The sequence below is a fragment of the Dendropsophus ebraccatus genome, chromosome 3 (genome assembly GCF_027789765.1).
Source record: "Dendropsophus ebraccatus isolate aDenEbr1 chromosome 3, aDenEbr1.pat, whole genome shotgun sequence".
In the NCBI taxonomy this organism is placed as follows: Eukaryota; Metazoa; Chordata; class Amphibia; order Anura; family Hylidae; genus Dendropsophus; species Dendropsophus ebraccatus.
Genome location: NC_091456.1, coordinates 52786868 through 52806630, shown reverse-complemented (window position 1 = coordinate 52806630; position 19763 = coordinate 52786868). Strand labels below are relative to the sequence as shown.

General features: G+C 43.3%; 1 protein-coding gene across 1 annotated transcript in view; it reads right to left on the bottom strand.

Annotated features, from left to right (window-relative positions):
• LOC138786495 (G-protein coupled receptor 54-like) overlaps positions 1 to 18247 on the bottom strand; it is a 71872-nt gene extending 53625 nt beyond the window's left edge. The window contains exon 1 of the mRNA XM_069963479.1: positions 17956 to 18247. Coding sequence (XP_069819580.1) covers positions 17956 to 18247 — 292 coding nt within the window. The remainder of the gene's footprint in view (positions 1 to 17955) is intronic.
• Between the last annotated feature and the right edge of the window lie 1516 nt (positions 18248 to 19763).

Here is a 19763-nt window from a genome sequence, read left to right as displayed (position 1 = left end):
GGGTCCGCAGCACAGTGACTTCATTGTGCTGCGGACCAGCGAAAAGGACACATCGGGGTGAGTATAGAGCTCTCCCCACCCCCTCCCCAGCACTGCACCCATCCCAGTAAGGAAGGGGGGTCACTTAACCCCTTCCTTGCTGGGATGGGTGCAGTCTGACATCAGTCTGGCCCCCAAGGGGTTAAGGGGGATGCAATACATCCTCCCTTAACCCCTTGGGGGCCAGACTGTAAGCAGCGATCTGTAAAGATGCTGCATACTGTAAGGAGCACAACACCGCTCACAATGATGGGTGTTGTGCTCCTGTTTGTGTGTTTTTTGTGTGTTTCTCCCTTTTTGTTTTTCAGATATCGGTATCCTGTGGATTACGTCGGATTCGGTGGACTACGTCGATGACCAGCGGTTGTTTGGTGTTTTTCTTTTTTTATAAAATGGTCAATGAGGGGTGTGGGGGTGTTTTTATTTGAATAAAAAAAAATTTTCACTTGTGTGTTGTCTTTATTTCTTTACTTTATAGACTTAGTAGTGGAAGCCGTCTAATAGACGGAATCCATTACTAAGTTGGGGCCTAGTGTTAGCCGGTATAAAATGGCTAACACTAACCCTCTATTATTACCCCAGTACCCAATGCCACCAGGGGTACTGGGAAGAGCCGGGTGCCAGTGGTCCCGGAGCGTCAAAATTGGCGCTCCTGGACCGGGCGGCAGCAGGCTGGTAAGATTTAGGCTGGTGGCATTGGGTACTGGGGTAATAATGGGGGGTTAGTGTTAGCCATTTTATACCGGCTAACACTAGGCCCCAACTTAGTAATGGATTCCGTCTATTAGACGGCTTCCACTACTAAGTCTATAAAGTAAAGAAATAAAGACAACACACAAGTGAAAATTTTTTTTTATTCAAATAAAAACACCCCCACACCCCTCATTGACCATTTTATTAAAAAAAAACAACAAACAACCGCTGGTCATCGACGTAGTCCACCGAATCCGACGTAATCCACAGGATACCGATATCTGAAAAACAAAAAGGGAGAAACACACAAAAAACACACAAACAGGAGCACAACACCCATCATTGTGAGCGGTGTTGTGCTCCTTACAGTATGCAGCATTTTTACAGATTGCTGCTTACAGTCTGGCCCCCAAGGGGTTAAGGGAGGATGTATTGCATCCCCCTTAACCCCTTGGGGGCCAGACTGATGTCAGACTGCACCCATCCCAGCAAGGAAGGAGTTAACTGACCCCCCCTTCCTTGCTGGGAGGGGTGCAGTGCAGGGGAGGGGAGGGGGTGGGGAGAGCTCTATACTCACCCCGATGTGTCCTTTTCGCTGGTCTGCAGCACAATGAAGTCACTGTGCTGCGGACCCGCTAATTATATGTGCGCTGAGCCGATCAGCCAATCAGCTGAGCGCACATATAATTCTAAATGTTTCTTCTAATAATGCTATTGTGATAACATAATTAGAAGAAACATTTAAAGTTTTAATTAAAGTAAAGTGATGATTAGTACAGAATGCTCTATTGCCGGCAATATGAATTAACGGCTTACTGGAGCTTCCTGTACTAATTAATATTTAATTAATAAAACACATTTTCGTTGTAATAAAATCAGTTTCATTGTTCAATAATTTAATTTAAACGAATCCATCATTGTGCAATTAAATATACTGTCAAAGAATAAATATATATATAAATATACATTTATTTATATATATATACAGTGTCGGACTGGGGTACCTTGGGCCCACCAGGGAATTTAATACTAGGGGCCCACCCTACATATAGCAGATATGACCAGCGCCAAACCTTTCACATTGCTATAGTGACTTTGCACAGAGCTGTGTATGTCATCAGTAATGCTAGCTCACTGCTAGTAACTTCAGTCACTCCACATAAGTTTCTTGAAAGGAGAAGTCCCGTTAAACTGATAAATCTCAGGCAGGCAGGGGTGTGTGGGAACATAATAACGAAAGTATACTTTCAATTTTCATTTTTCATTTTTCATTTACCGCCAAATACCGCCTGGAAAATGGGGATACAGCCTATTACGTAGAATGTATCCGTTTTCCAGGCAGTACTCGGGCTGTCTCCACCTTCCCCACGGAACGGGAAGGCGGCGGGAGTCAAATGCCGATGGTTCGGGTTTGTACGAACCTGAACATCTGCCCTGTTCGATCCTCTCTAGTAGCTCATCCCCATAGAAAACCTCTCCTGCTCTGGACAGTTCACGTCATGAACAGAGGTAGCAGCAGAAAGCACTGTGTCAGACTGGAGAGAATACACCACTTCATGCAGGACATACAGTAGCTGATAAGTACTGGATTTTTAAATAAAAGTGAAATACAAATCTTTATAACTTTGGGACACCAGCTGATTTGAAATAAAAAAATTCGCCAGAGTACCCATTTAATTTACTATAAATCTGAACCAAGAATAAGACTGTTGCACATTTTCTTGCTGTTTGGTGTTTTTTCAGGCACTTTTTTTTCCCATTTTAGTGTAAATTACTGTTTTTTGTTTTTGTTTTTGTTTTTTTCAGTACAAGTCATGTGATTCTTTATCATGTGATTCCAGGTTTGCTGTCGAAGAGCTGGGGAAAAAAACAATAATTTCCATATAGACATGACAATAGTCCCCCCTATAGAAGTCTGGCAAAATACTGTACCAAACACATAGGGGGAGATTTATCAAAGGGTGTAAAATTTAGACTGGTGCAAACTGCCCCCAGCAACCAATCACAGCTCAGCTTTAGGCAGTGCTGGAAGGAAAGAGGAGCTGTGATTGGCTGCTGTGGGCAGTTTGCACCAGTCTAAATTTTACACCCTTTGATAAATCTCCCCCATAGCCTGCTATGATTTCACCAAAAAAAAAAAAACATAGCAGAAAAATGTCCTATGTGCATTGCGTTTAGCTTCTCCCCATCAGCTAACATCTGGTCTCTGCGTTTTTGAACCCCAAAAAATGCTATATGCCATATTTCTGAAAAAAAGCCTAGACTGGGTCCAGCCGTATACTACATGAGAACATACCCCTCTCCCAAAATTATTCACAGGATAAGGGAAAACAAGACCTATAAAAAATTAATGGAGCCCTGTCCCTACTGTTTATTTGAGGGGGACACGTTCCCCACATTCTGGTGACCACTGGGACCCCAACCAATCAGCTTAATATCCCCTATCCTGTGGATTTTGCAGGGGGAGGGGGCAGCTACCTAGCCCACACCTGGATGTATGGTTGTGGGGGTGCAATACTTTGCCTTGCCCCTCATGCTGTCCACACATAAGAGCCACTAGGTTGTGTATATATGATGTATTTGTACAGTTGTGTCCATGTTGCTATGATTGGTGTGACCCTGGTGTTCCTTCAAATTAGGGATATGCACATACATGCAGTTCTACTATCTACTGCTCCATCCTACTTGCTCTCATTGTGCAGCTTTATGACTCTGCTATATGTGATGGATCCCCAACTGGCAAGCAAAATAAATTAAACCAAAGAACGCAAAATAAAGACACAACACATTGTAATCAGATGTCAAAGGTGCCCAATTTTATTTAAAATTACATTACACTGAAAATGGCAGACCCCCGACTCACAAAGAGTCACTCTCCAGCACTCAGGCGAGGAAAAACCCCCTGTGGGGGAAACCTCGAGGGAGCCATGGCTGGAGAGTTGCCCCTCCCCTGGGCTTAGAGGGTAAAACCATATTATAAATATAATAAACTGGATGTGAGAGAGATGAGGCTGCAATATCTGTCACCTTATCGATGGCGGCTGTATCCTTTCTCCTTCACAGATCCAGGTCCACTTCTCAAGAAGGTGGAGACTTGATAAAGGAGTAGTCTAAAGCAGACCACCCCTTTTCCCCTACTAGAACCTCCAAATTACATCAAGAGTAGGGGGCAGTAAAGTATACAAGCTCAAGGTCCTCTGGCGCATCCAAGATGGCACTGATCAGGGTGCGGTGCATTGCTTTATGGAGCTTTCTTTATGACATAAGCGCTTGTCATCACAGTGCACGGTTGCCATGGTTACTGAAGGTAAACACAATGTGAAGCGTTAACCCATTAATGACTGGTGATGCGCTTTACTGCAGAGGTCACTAAACACACTTGTGACCAAGCAAAGAGCTTATGGTTAGGCCACACTAAGAACACTAAATAATATAGTTTCATGTGGCCCATAGCAACCAATCACAGCTCAGCTTTCATTTCTCAAATTACTCTGGTAAAATAAAAGCTGAACTGTGATTGGTTGCCATACACAATTTAGACAGTCTAACTTGCCCATAGCAACCAATCAAATATCAGCTTTAATTTTATAAGAGCTTGTTAAGATATGAAAGGTGAGCTGTGATTGGTTGCTAGGGGCAAATTAGACCGTGTTTTGCCTCTGGCAGATTGATAAAGCTGCTACATTACTGTAAAGCTTATGGTGATGATGATGATGATGACATGACATCCCTATAATGCTTTGCAGTCAGTCCTTCCTTCATTCATACCTCCCAACTTCACAGATATTTCTATACACTACAATTCCCAGCATTTCCGGTCAGTTTAGAATCCACTGGTATACGGTTATATATGGCGGATTTGTTTACATGAAGGAGACTGCTGACAATCTGATGTAACTGTATGTGGAAAGGGCGGCCAAAGAGTATTATACATCAAGCTGCTGAAATGAATAGAGAAGGAGGGAATCCCTACCTGGAAATCCTCCAGAGTAAAGACAGTATGGGTGGCATGTAAAAGTATATTATCCAGGCTTTTATAGGAAATCGGTCATGACCTGATTACTTAATCAACGGAGAAACTGCATTGACTGTACAAAAGGGGTGATCAAGCTGTTTAAGGGTGCGTTCACACGTACAGGATCTGTAGCAGATCTGCAGCATATTTGATGGTGCAGATTTGATGCGGTGTTCAATTATTTAGATCAAATCTGCTGCGGATCTGCAGCAGTAAATCCGCAGCGATATGGTGTGTGTGAAGCTACCCTAAAAGTAAAATAGTCCACAGTATTAAAGGGGTACTGCAGAAAAAAAATTATTTCAAATAAACTGGTGACAGAAATTTGTAATTTACTTCTATCAATAAAATCTCCAGTCTCCAGTCTTACAGATATCACGGTGTCAGACTGAAAAGAATACACCACTTCCTGCAGGACATACAGCAGCTGATAAGTACTGGAAAGCTTGAGGGTTTTTAGTAGAAGTAAATTAAGGATCTTTGATTCTTGGGGCCCACCCTGCTTACACCAGATATAACAAGCACCAAACCTTTCACATTACTATAGTGACTTTGCACAGCGCTGTGTATGTGACCAGCAATGCTGGCTCACTACTAGTAACTTGTCAGTCACTTTATGCAAACAGCATAACATGGCACTTAAGTTTCTTGAAAGAAGAAGTCCCATGAAACTAACAAATCTCAGGTAGGCTGGGAGGTGCAGGAACATAATAAAGAAAATATACTTACCCATCCCTGTGCCCCCGAAGCTCTTCCTTAATGATATCCAGTAGTCACCAGCCTCCTACAGCTCCTTCAGCTGCAACATCACATACTTGGCTGATGGATCACCTGCTCAGCCAATCACTGACTGAGGATGGACACCGCTGCAGTCACTGACTGGCTGAGCAGGCAATCCATCAGCCAAGTATGTGACATTGAGCTGGGGCCATGACATACACGGGACCCTGTCAAAAATGACTGAAAATGACTTCCAGCAGCTGAGGGAGAGAGCGATCCAGGGGCACGGGGACTGGTGAGTATAGTTTCTTTATTATCTTCCCTCACTCCACTGCCTGCCTGTCATTTGTTACGAGACTTCTGTCAGCTGTAATTCGTGTTCCAAATGCTGTTAGGTCAAGAAGAGTTAGACTAGGTGGCCCATCTCCTGCCAGGGGCCCACCAAGGGGTAGGGCCCACCGGGGGATTCCCCTGTTCCCCTGTGGGCCAGTCCGAGCCTGTATATATATATATTTATTTGAACAGTATATTTAATTGCAAAATGATGGATTCGTTAGAATTAAATTATTGAACAACGAAAGGGACTTTATTACAAAGAAAATGTGTTTTATTAATTTAATATATTAACTATTAGAGGCATCGGCATTCGGCATCATTGCCGGCTATTTTTGAAGTACTCCGTACGGACCGCCTGTCAATCCACGGCTGTGAATTTGCACATTTCCAGTCGCAAACAATGGTCTTGTTCATTTTTACGGGTCCGTTTACGATAGGGCCGTAGATTCATACATAGTGTGCACTGTGCAGCCGTATATCGTATCCTTTCCAGCGTACGCATGAACCGGAAAAATCCGGCCGATGATTTACCGCCCGCAATACAGCCGCACAGATACATAGTGTGAACATAGCCTTAGTAAAGGACAAAGCCCAAAATGGCCTTAACCCCTTAAGGATGGAGCCTGAAATGCCCTTAAGGATCGGGCCAATTTTCAGTTTAGTGTTTTCGTTTTTTCCTCCTCGCCTTCTAAGAGCTATGTGAGGTCTTATTTTTTCAGGATCAGGTGCATTTTGTAAAATATCATTTATGGGGTGAATTTAGGATGAAAAATACAATTCAGACAATTTGGGGGGGGGGGCGTGTTTACGTTATGCACTTTACGGTAAAACTAACATGAAATATTTATTCTATAGGTCGGTCTGAACACAGCGATATGCAGGTTTACATAGATTTTCCAATGTTTTAATATTTTTATTAACAGTAAAACTTTTTTTTTGCAATTAGATATATTTAAAATAGCCCTATTGTGACTCTTATAGCACTTCTGTTTTATCATCTACAGGGCTCTATGGGGTGTCATTTTTTTGTGTCACAATCTCTAGTTTTTATTAGTGCCATATATGTGTAGATCGGACATATTGATCGCTATTTATGAATTTTTTTTATATATATAAAAGGTAATTAAAGAATCAGCACTCCTGGAGTTTTTTACATTGTGGGTACAGAGTCGCTTTAAACGGTGCAGTCGCAATCACTGCGTTTAAGGGGTTAATGGCGGGCTGCCGCACGATATGGGCGAGTGAGCGGCGGCCCACTATTGAGAGTGAGGGCCTGGCTGCTAATAGTAGCCAGTCCTCACCAGTTATGAAGCGGCCCCCCAGCTGCGTTAAGGCCCAGGCGACGGGGCGTACATGTTCGCCAGCCTTCGTTGAGGGTTTTAATTGTTCATCTACCTATGTAATATATTTGATTGCATGTACATGTTGATTGCAGTAATAGGTAGAATGACTCAAGCATTGTTACAGTGCTAAAGATGACCACTGTCTGGTTAAGTACATACAGTAATGCCTTGGATTACGAGCAAAATCCGTTCCGGGGCCGTGCTTGTAATCCAAATCCACTCTTAAATCAAAGCAAATTATCCCATTAAGAAATCATTGAAATGCAGACAGTTGATTTCACACCCCAAAAACAATGATTTTTTTATTCTGAATAACATGTAAAACAAATGAAAGAAACATTTAGAAAGAGCTGAATATGTGATATTTTTAGTTACTGTACAGTATAACAATCAGCATGTGGTGTATAATGTATAGTAAGTGCAGTGAAAACACAGCAGCAGTTTGTAGATACAGGATGGAACTGCAGATCCCTATAATGCAGTAGTGTACTACAACAGGCTAGAATAGAGAAGCAGGGCTGCTGTCAGAGGTCTGTGTGGTCACATGACAGCAATGGGGAAGGGGTGTGTGTTCAGCATGGACCAATCAGGAAGTGAGAATCACAGAGCTGTGCAGGAGGACAGTGACAGAAATTTTTCAATACAGCAGTGTGAATGGTTGAGTGTAAGTGCAGGCAGATTATAGCAGCCATGTATATAGCTGAGTGTAAGTGTAGGCACATTTATTGCAGGAATGGAGAGCATGGGAAACACAAGGGCTCACCTTCATATTTTTGAAGGTGAGGGAGACTTCCTGGGTCACAGTACAGTGCTGTAGACCTCGCTATGCAGACCATGCCCCTCCCCTACTCCCCTCCCACCCAATACAGGGAGCTCCTAAATCAAAGCAATGCTCTTAAACCAAGTTACAATTTTGATACCTATGAGCTCTTCTTGCAAAGCGCTCATTCATGTTACTCTTAAACCAAGGTACCATTGTATTTGTATTACCAATGAAATAACAATTCTGGATGTTTTATGTATGACTAGCCAACTGGGTGTTTCCAGAATGGTGGGGGGAGGTGTCCATACACTGTTAGCTTTAGTTGGACACCTAGTTGGTTTCTATTTCTAGTAAGAATAACAGAAGAACAACACAGAGCTGTAAGAAAAGATGCTCTAGAATTACTTCATGTCGATTATAAGTATTTTTTTTTTATCACAGACAGGTCAGAAAAGGCCACACAGGTCCTCATTAAAATGGTTTTATAAAGCAAAAGACATGATTTGGAATACATCCTAGTAATTTTTCATCCTTTGTGCTTTTACATATAGAGTAGACAACTAAATTATTGCCTGATTGGTTCAGCTGCTTATATAATTAAGAAATGTACTGGATATGCATGCATGTACTGTATATTTGTATAGGCTTTATGTTTTTAAATACTTATCATATATACCAGTAATTGTGTCTATTTTTATTTATCTATTCACTAATTTATTACTTTCAGACTCTAATCATATAACCTTGTTATGGTTGGTCTCCATTACAGAAGGATCTGAGCTTGTAGGATCTCATGAGAATGGTATTTATTAATTATTCCAGTTTGAGTCATGCTTTACATATGCTTTTTTTCTTTCCTTTTTAAGTCACTGCTGCTTTTTGAAGATCTGTGCACTTGAGTGATGCCCCCAAAAAGATGACTGAAACAGGGCTGACGCAGATGAGCACTTATTTAGGCCACATATTACAAGGCATGAATGTTGCACAGACAGTGCCACACGAATGGTCGATAGAACATTTAGACAACCTTAAAGTGAATGTACCACCAGGTACATTCGCTTTAAGTCTTGCATATGAGAAGCAGGTGCCACGGTCCTTTATTTGAACCGCAGCCTGGTTCCCGCACATGGTGCCGGTCTATTGCCACACACCGGCTCGGGCTCAAGCACTGGAGGCGCGCCGGGCTGCCCCCAGTGGGAGGAAACCCCCTCCCCTGTGTAAGCTTCCATCATTCATTCACCATAAAAAAAACTATTTTTGAATTCGCTCATTTGTAGGCACATTTGACTGTTAACCATTCCATGTAGTAGAGCCCTTAGGTATGTTTACATGTATACATTATGAATAACATAAATAGTTCTCTGTTGCGACCTGTAAATGGTTGTTCTGAGGAATATGGACAGCTTTATTCATGTAATAAGTACACAGATATGTGTTGTGTTTTATATACACATTTAGGCCATGTTCGCACAACGTATCTTTTTCATACAACGGCCATGATTTGTGCAGAAGATATGTTGTATGTGCATGCGGGGCTGGCTCCAGGCTTTTGTGGGCCCCTGGGCGACAGAGCCTGAGCGGGCCCTTTTGTATAGAAAATCATGTGGTATCATTATTAAGACTGGACTGCTTCAGGAAGAAAATTATTACATTTTTATATACTGACTACAAGATGCTAGGAAAGCTGGGTGACCTCCATCACGCTGACTACAAGATGCTAGGAAAGCTGGGTGACCTCCATCATACTGACTACTATACAATATGCTGGGAAAGCTGTGTGACCTCCATCATACTGACTACAATACAAGATGCTAGGAAAGCTGGGTGACCTCCATCATACTGATTACTATACAAGATGCTGGGAAAGTTGGGAGACCTCCACCATACTGACTACAAGATGCTGGGAAAGCTGGGTGACCTCTATCATACTGACAACAAGATGCTGGTAAAGCTGGGGGACCTCCATCATACTGGCTACAAGATGCTGGGAAAGCTGGGTGACCTCCATTATACAAGATGCTTGGAAAGCTGGGTAACTTCCATTATACAAGATGCTGGGAAAGCTGGGTGACCCCATTATACAAGATGCTGGGAAAGCTGGGTGACTGCCATTATACTGCCTACTATACAATTGCTAATTAATCTGCAGTGTGGATTAATACTTAGTGGGGTATAAACCTCATGATCCCATTGATTACATATAATTCATGGACTCCAGGTTACACAATACTCAGCTCATCCATGTAAAGTGCAAGTGGCAGATATAACTGTGAGGGTCAGTGCAGTATTCCTTGGCTCATCACAGCATCACACTGACCACAGAAGAGCAGACAGTCATTCTTCCCCACAATAACATTGCCCCTCAGCCTCACCCTCCAATGCATGTTTGCTGATCTTCCTCAAGGAGTGGTGAAGTTAGGGGGAGACAGGAGAGGCTTATATATGACAAGCCTTCCGTGTTTGGCCATCTGTAGTGTGCAGCAGCTCCTTACCTACACAGCGCGGCCAGGGGCGTAGCGAGGATTCATGGGGCCCCATAGCAAAAAACTGTACGGGGCCCCATGAATCTTGTACATCCCCCCCCCCACAGACAATGATGCACATATACACACACAGAGGCACCATTAACATATATACAGATACACCACTGACATACACACATATATACGCTGTAATGTGATTACACTAGTGCTGATGTATACACCATGAGTAGACTGTACACAGGGAAATCATCTCAGTGTAATAATAAATAGTCAACCAGAAATAAAAGAAAATGCAGCAGATATTAGTGGTGGGTTCTTTTATTAGAGTCCAGCATTAATAGAAGCTGCTGCAGAACATCTTTGGGAGCAAACCTGTCAATCACTTGAGACACTACTGACATACACTAACACATACATATTGACCAGTGTTACAGACATTGCTGACATACACACACACACATATAGCCACAGATACAAACACATACTGACATATAAATATATACACAGATACATATATACACACACTGATATATACATATATACCCACAGATACATATATACACTCACTGACACACATACACAGCACTTACAGCTCCCAGGCTTCCCCCTCGTCCTCCTGTAGTCCGGGCTGATCTTCACATAGAAGTATTGAGGACCTTTGGGTCATGTGACCCAAAGGTCCTTCATCCCTCTCCTGTGCCGTCTGGCAGGCCCTGCTCCTCTGTTCAGCCCGCTCACCCGGCACTACAGTGAGGGGGCTGAACAGTGCAGTGGGGGTCCCTCTTCCTCTCTGGACCCCTGGGGGAGCGGGGTACCTACCATGAAGGCAGGGCAGGCTTCCTCGGGCCCCCTTCCTGCAGGGACCCCATAGCAGTCGCCTTCCCTGCCTTCATTGTAGCTACGCCACTGAGCGCGGCTAATCCTCCACCCACGAGAAGTGCTGGGGACGGGGCTTGCTGTGATGGGGGCGGAGCTTACCGGGACATACCCGGTACATTAAAGTGACTGTACCACCAGGCCCAGGCTGAAGCACTGGAGGCAGGCCGACCATACCTTAGTGGGAGGAAACCACCGTCCCTCTATGATAGGGTTCCATTGATTCTAATGGAGTCATGTCATGGAGGGGATGGGGTTTCTTCCCACTGGGGGGTGGGTCGGCCCGCCTCCAGTGCTTCAGCCTGGGCCTGGTGGTACAGTCACTTTAAATTTTCAGGGGATGAGGTGGGGAGGGAAGGGAGCGGCAGGTACAACTCAAGGGGTGTCCAGTGGCCCTGCATCTCAGGGGAAGCAAGTGCCGGGGGCCCCTTGAGATGCTGTGGGCCCCAGCACTTGCCCGAGTAAGCCGGGTGCTGACCCTGTGTGCATGAATGGAATCCCGGCCGGAGCCTATACACATAGTATACGCTCCAGCCAGGATTCCAACCCGCCGCACAAAAAACTGACATGTCAGTTTTTTGTAGCCGCCATTCATTAAATAGCGGCCACACAGACATGTCAGTTCACACAATGGAGCGTGAGGCTCCGGATGCACGCTCCATTCTGTGCAGCGGTGAATTGGGAGTCGTGTGCACACGGATGCGCCCGCATCCCAATCCAACAGAAATTAAGATCTTCTGGCCAGTACTGCAGTACCATCCGGGATGATCTTCTCTTACACAGACCGTTTTGTGACCCGGCCATTTCACAGAATGGCTGGTCTCATACGCCATGTAAACATGGCCTTACAGTGGGTATTTTGTATATTAGTGTAGTATTTTTGTGTAGGCCTCTGAAAAATATTTTGCTTGTGATAGGGGATGATTTATGGGTTAAGGATATTCAATGATTGATTAGAATGGAGTCAGACGTCTCCTCACCTTTGGAGAGAGCCAAACTACACTCTCCAAGGGGAAATTAGTATGAAGCTATTAAAGAAGTTTTTACACTTTCTGGACACCTTCAGACAGACCTGCTGACTCCATGATTGGCAGGGGGGATAACCACTGACAGATAATGGACAAGAATATGTAATCTTCCATGACCTGCTCCAGATAAATCAGATAACAACAGAAACAACTTCATAGCTTTGAGTGTGACAAGGACATCGCAGGAAGTCTAAACATGATTTATTTACCTGTCCTTGTCATCACATAAGAGGGATCTCGCCTTCTGCATGTCCGGGGCATATCGTGTCTGATATGCTAGGAATCAGAATGGTAAAATATATTTTATGGAGAAAAGGGCTGGGGTCCGTATCTTTGCCGGGGCACCTGGGAAATTATCTTTTCGATATTTTCAGGCGTGTTCTCTTGATGGCTGAGAGGGAACTCCCCCCCTCCCCCATGGGTAATGAAACTCTGCTAAGAGGGGAGTCAGAGATATGAGGTTAGAAAATGGATAAACACCATAATCCTCTCTTAAATTTAAATTAGTTACAAAGGGGCCCTAATACACCAGCGATGACTGCTCCTAGCTCAGTTCTCCCATATTTAACAAGCCTGTCAGCTACCTCACATGACTCAGTCTGGGATTCGCCTTTTATAATTCCCCTAGCCATACTACAATGAAACCACTGGATGCTACCCTCGATGTCTCTAAACCCACACATGTCTTTCACTTTCTACATGTCTATACCATACAGTGTACAGGCAAGAAGTTTCTACTTAACTTACCATTACGGCAAATAATCGTTTGGTGTAATAAAAGACAACAATAAGCCGACATGAGCGATGTTGGCTGATTGTTGCTGTCGTTTGTCATTCAACATGTTGTAAGACAAACAACCAGGATAGCAACAATCTGCTGCCGTCACCCTGTGGAATAGGAGCGGTGGCAGCAGACCGCCGCTATCTTCTACAGGCTGCTCGGTTAAAAGCACTTCCCCGGCCCCATCGCGCGAGTTGGCTTGCTCCTTCTAATGATAATCAATGGAGCAGACGGGCCAGGTCGGCGTTCTAGGGGCGAGGCAGTGCTCTAAATGGTGCTCCGGACCGAGGATTACACTGCTAACTTCACGGGAACGGCGCAGAGGAGGAAGGTAACAGACATAACTTCCTCCTCTGTGCCCCATGCGTAATAGGGGGCTATCAGCAGGTTATAGTTGTCAGAACATATGCATTGCATTTGTTCAGAACATATCCATGCACTTTTGGGATTGGAAAATGACTGGCTCTCCCCACACTCATAGGCACTTTATTATTCTATGCACAATGGCTAGACCATCTGCCTATAAAGCACTTTCTGCATCTTGTGTCTCCCCCGGTCTTCCTAGTCTGTAAGCTCCTGCATGCACGTCTCTCCGCCTATTGTATCTTTATTTATTTATTTTCATTATTCAATTCTATATTGTTTTTAAAGCGTAACTGTCATTTTAGGGTCATTTTTTTAAAAACATTAAATATCAACAGTACAAACGATTTTAAGAAACTCTGTAATAGGTTTTATATACCAAAAGAGTTTCCTTCTGGACTGAAAAAGCAATCTCCCAGCCTCCCCCCTCACTTCAGAAGAAGCAGGATTTCTGTGTCCATTATGTGGCTATGGAGAGGGGAGGGGCTGTTAGGAGTGACTGAGCACGGAGCAGTCCTGCACAGCACAACACCCTGCAATCTTCTCTCAGTAAGTTCATAGATAAGCACTGACCTTTCTGAAACCTGAATCCAGCGTTTTAGGTGCCCAGAGAGTCTACAAACAGCTGACCTTCATGTCACCTCTTCCTGCTCCCTCATCTCCCTCGGCCCCTCCCCCCTCCATAAGGATAGAATGGAGAGAGCAGAGCCCGTCTTCACTGGCTTCTCTGTAATGAAGACGTGTTTGCCTGATAATGCACAGATAAGAAGTCAGGGGGGAGGCTGGGAGATTGCTTCTTGAGTACAGAAGGAGGCTTTTTTGGCTGATAAAACCTATTACAGAGTTTCTTAAAATCGCTTATACTACTGATTTCTGCAATAAAAAAAATATGACAGTTACGCTTTAAAAAAAAGTGATGTGGAATCTGTTGGCGCTATACAAATAAATATTGTTATTATTGCATGAGATTGTCTAATTCAAAGTTATGCTGGAGATGTGGAAGGGATATAGGCCCCTTTACATACATTTGGTGGACATGTCCACTTATCAAATGCTACTGGGCAAAGGTGGAGCGCACCATCAATCAAGTTTTCTCCATATAGCTTAGCTCTCCAGCAGCCACAGCCCGCACAGCCCTGGAAGTCATGTTGTGACATCACCATTTTATCCAGGAAGTGACATCACCATGTTATCCAGGAAGTGACATCACCATGTTATCCAGGAAGTGAAGCCTTGATGCAGTAGTAAGTGCAGGGAAAAAGCATTTATAAGCATTTCCCATAATAAGTGTATATTGTGAATTTGTATAACTTTTGGGGGGGAAAAACAATGCTTAAGGGTAGCTTCACACGTGCCGTATCGCTGTTGATTTTCTGCTGCGGATCCCAAAATGACCCAGTGGACCGCGCAAATTTTGATCTTAGTGTTTCCGTTTTTCCCTCCTCCCCTTCTAAGAGCTCCAGCACTTTCAGTTTTCTATCTACAAGCCATGTAAGGGCTTATTTGTTACAGGAATAGTTGTACTGTGTAATGGCGTCTTTCATTTTACCATAACATGTATGAGAGAATCCCAAATATATTATTTATGAAGATATAAATTGGTGAAATCGCAAAAAAGAATGCAATATGGTAACGTTTGGGGGGTTCCTGTGTCTACGTAATGCACTATATGGTAATAGCGACATGATACCATTACTCTATAGGTCAGTCCGAACACAACCATATGCAGGTTACACAGATTCTCTAATGTTATATATTTTTTTTAAAATGAAATCCTTTTTTTTGGCAATTAATTATAAATAAAATGGGACTATTGTGACGCTTATAACGGTTTTATTTTTTCACCTACGGGGCTGTATGGGGTGTCATTTTTTCCGCCATGATCTCTAGTTTTTATTAATACCCTATTTGTGAAGATCGGACGTTTTGATCACTTTTTATTAATTATTTTATATATATAATGTAACATAAAATCGGTAATCCGCGCACTTTTTTCCCTCTTTTCGTGTACGCCGTTTACCGTTCGCAATGACGCTTGTTATATTTTAATAGATCGGACAATTACGCACGCTACGGTATATTATATGTTTATCTATTTATTTATTTTTATATGTTTTATTTATATAATGGGAAAGGGGGGTGATTTCAACTTTTATTGGGGGAGGGGTTTTGGGGTAGTGTGTTAGTGTTTTTAACTTTTTTTTTTTTACACATTTGAAGTCCCTTTGGGGGACTTCTACATCCAGTACTTGGATTTTTACACTGATGAATGCTATGCCATAGGCATAGCATTGATCAGTGTTATCGGCGCTCTGCTCATTGAGCCTGCCTGTGCAGGCTCAGTGACCAGAGCGCCGATCGGACCGCACGGAGGCAGGTGAGAGAGCTCCGGCGGCCCGTTTTACCGATCGGGACCCCCGCAGTCACACTGCGGGGGTCCCGATCGGTAAGTGACAGGGGACTCCCCCTGTCACTTACACTTAAACGCCGCGGTCGCGCCGTGATCGCGGCGTTTAAGGGGTTAATGACACGCGGCAGCGCGATCGCTGCAGCGTGTCATTACCGGTGAGGTCCCGGCTGCTGATTGCAGCCGGCCCCCACCTGCTATGAAGCGCGCTCCGCTCCGGAGCACGCTTCATAGCGGGAGAAACACCCAGGGCGTACAGTTACGCCCTAGGTCGTCTGGGGACAGACTTCCATGGCGTAACTATACGCCCTGGGTCGTCTAAGGGTTAAAAAAAAGTGATGTGGAATCTGTTGGCGCTATACAAATAAATATTGTTATTATTGCATGAGATTGTCTAATTCAAAGTTATGCTGGAGATGTGGAAGGGATATAGGCCCCTTTACATACATTTGGTGGACATGTCCACTTATCAAATGCTACTGGGCAAAGGTGGAGCGCACCATCAATCAAGTTTTCTCCATATAGCTTAGCTCTCCAGCAGCCACAGCCCGCACAGCCCTGGAAGTCATGTTGTGACATCACCATTTTATCCAGGAAGTGACATCACCATGTTATCCAGGAAGTGACATCACCATGTTATCCAGGAAGTGAAGCCTTGATGCAGTAGTAAGTGCAGGGAAAAAGCATTTATAAGCATTTCCCATAATAAGTGTATATTGTGAATTTGTATAACTTTTGGGGGGGAAAAACAATGCTTAAGGGTAGCTTCACACGTGCCGTATCGCTGTTGATTTTCTGCTGCGGATCCGTAGCAGATCCGCAGCAGATTTGACAGTGTGGATTTGATGCTGGATTCATTCAGTCAAATCTGCTGCGGATCCGCAGCAAAAAATCCGCCGCGATACAATACGTGTGAGGCTACCGTTAATAAAATTTTTTTGCCAGACTTCTTTAATTAAAGAATTTTCCTTAAAATGTATTTGAAAAACTAAAATAAACATTAAAAAATTATAGGTCAACAATGTAGAAAATCCGTTTTAGGGTATATTCACACGGACGGGCTCGCAGCGAGATTCTCGCTGCGAGCCCGGCAGGTCCTGGCAGTTCCCATACACTACATACTTGCTGCGGTCTAAACGACCGCAGCGAGTATGTAATTATACCACCCTTAACCCCTTCTGCTCCCCCGCTGTAAGCATACTTTACCTGTCCTTGCTGCACGGGTCCGGCGTCCTGCTCTCCTGTCCGGCCAATCAGTGGCTGCGGCTGGGCAACACACTGATTGGCCGGGCGGGAGAGCAGGACGCCGGACCCGTGCAGCAAGGACAGGTAAAGTATGCTTACAGCGGGGGAGCCGGGCGGGAGCAGAAGGGGTTAAGGGCGGTATAATTACATACTCGCTGCGGTCGTTTAGACCGCAGCAAGTATGTAGTGTATGGGAACTGCCAGGACCTGCCGGGCTCGCAGCGAGAATCTCGCTGCGAGCCCGTCCGTGTGAATATACCCTAAAATATATATTTTTCACTGACTATTGGAGGCAGAAGCATTTACAAGGTAAGTGCGCTGAAAACAAGTACCACGAGGCCACAGAAGCACTGGCAGCACATACCATTCAAAACCTCTGTCGGCAAAACACATCTTGCTTCAAGGACATTCATTTGTGTTCTTTATAAAACCATCATCATTATACAGCACCTGCGACTATATGCATCTAACTGAGTAACCACTGATCAATGAAAATAACCTAGAGTTCAGGGTGCTAACTCTATGAATGGGCATTATCCTGAGTGGGGACTAAGAGGTTTTATCCCATGAGCCGAACACAAACAATCAGGTTGTATTGCAGTTGCATTGCTATTTGTTACTACGTTATGTCAGTTTTCAATAGTAAGCCATGGAAGAATTTCATTGTTGTATTAGAAACTGTAACGCAACCTTTTTGTGTGTTTTCTCCCATACTGCGCCAGTAAATTGACAAGATTCACGTAACTGGCAGAATCAGTGCATATCATTGTAGGTTGGGATTACAGGTGCTCTCCCTGTCTCATATGACCTGTGCATATTAACAATCTAAAGCAAACAGATGATATTAAAGACTTTCAGCTTACCAATATAAAAGTTAGTCACTGTCCTCATCTGTTTGTGCTTGGTGATGACATATATGACTAGTGAGTTACCAACAAGTCCGACCAGCATGATGAGTGCAAAGAAGAGAGGGACCAGCCATGCATCCACCAGCAAAGGGGGGGTCTGTTCTGTATCATACATTGTTCTGTTGGATTGAGGCAAAGAGTCATTTTGGGGACCCTCCACAGAGCCATTAAAGCAAGAGTGCTTTGATAAGTCTCCTTCAGTTGGTATATACCCAAGAGGCAGTGGGGTTCCTGTAGCTCCTTTCATGGTTACAAAAGTTTGAACTGTAGTTACTTTGAAATCCAAGTCATCCGCCGTACACTTTGTCATCTTCACTGATTGAAATTCATTTAAAATATCAATTGTAAAAAAATTCTTGTAAACTTGATTCTTTATAGTCCTTATTTCTGAGTGGTGCAGAGCAATTGATTCTTCAGGTGCTTATACGGGTATATGTTCCCAGTTAGGTCTGATCAGCCTGGGTATCATGCTTCCTCTCGTCAGCTTCAAGATGTGCAGCTTGTAAATATAAGTACTCATGGTGAACATCCTTCTGTCAAGTTTCAATGCATGTTCGCTGCTTATTGCTGCACAGTGTGTAATCATTAGGCAGAGACACAGGGAAAACAGGGGAAAAAAAAGAGCACAAGCCTAAGGCTTCCTCTGGGTCCTAACACTTGCATCTTCACTACTCTGACACACATGGTAACATATTGTAGCATTATCTAATAGAAATATCTATAAATTCTCATAAAAAAACAGCTGTTATTTATATGTGTTGGTATTGAATAAAAAAAAAATCTCATTTTTTATATAAAATAAAATTATTTTTGATAACAAGATAAACAGATTATAACACAGATTATAGCTTTTCTATCGAATATCCAGCCTTGTCCTACAACCCCTCTCCCCCACTCCAATCCCTGTGGTACTTTATTAGAAATGTTCAATGCAAGTATTTTATATCCGATTAAACCTTCGTCTATTATTAATGGATTTGTAGTTCAGTATTAATACATTCTAAGATACAGAAGAGCCAATTTGCATAAGTGATATTCTGATTAGACATCTGTAAGCTGTAAAATAATTATTCTGGCTGCATATAGCAGTTTGATAATCCTCTTCTTGGTTTTATCTTTGACCCATTATAGATGGGCTAATTTCGCCCTTAGCATTTTAATTTTTTCATGTTTTATTTTATTTTCCCCTCTACAGAATGATATAAGGGCTTTCTTATGGGATCAAGTGTACTTTGTAACGACTAGTGATGAGCGAACATCCCGATGTTCGGTTCGGATCCTGAACACGAACATGAAAAAAATCGGTGCGTGTTCGCTGAACATTCACGAACAAGTAAGATGTGTACTTTTCGTTCTATGCACACGCGTACAGAATATCAGGTGCAAAGCGTAAATTACACTGTTGCGTACATTTCAGTCTATGCACACGGTACGTATCATTAGATGCAAATGGTAAATTTCGCTGTTGCGTAAGTTTCGGTCTAGGGATACGGACATGCGTACATTTTAACAGGTGCAAAAAGTAAATTGCGCACTTGCGTACATCGCGAGATAAGCGTTTGCATGTTCGAATATGTTTGGAAATTATTGTTATAGCCATTCCGATCATCAAACAAATTGTTTGTGATCTGTGAACAGAAACAATTAGTGCCATGTTAGTTCGGACCTACTAACATTTACGAACATGTTCGCTCATCACTAGTAATGACACCCTTCATTTTACCATAAAATATCCAGTGAAAACACAAATAAGTTACCGTATT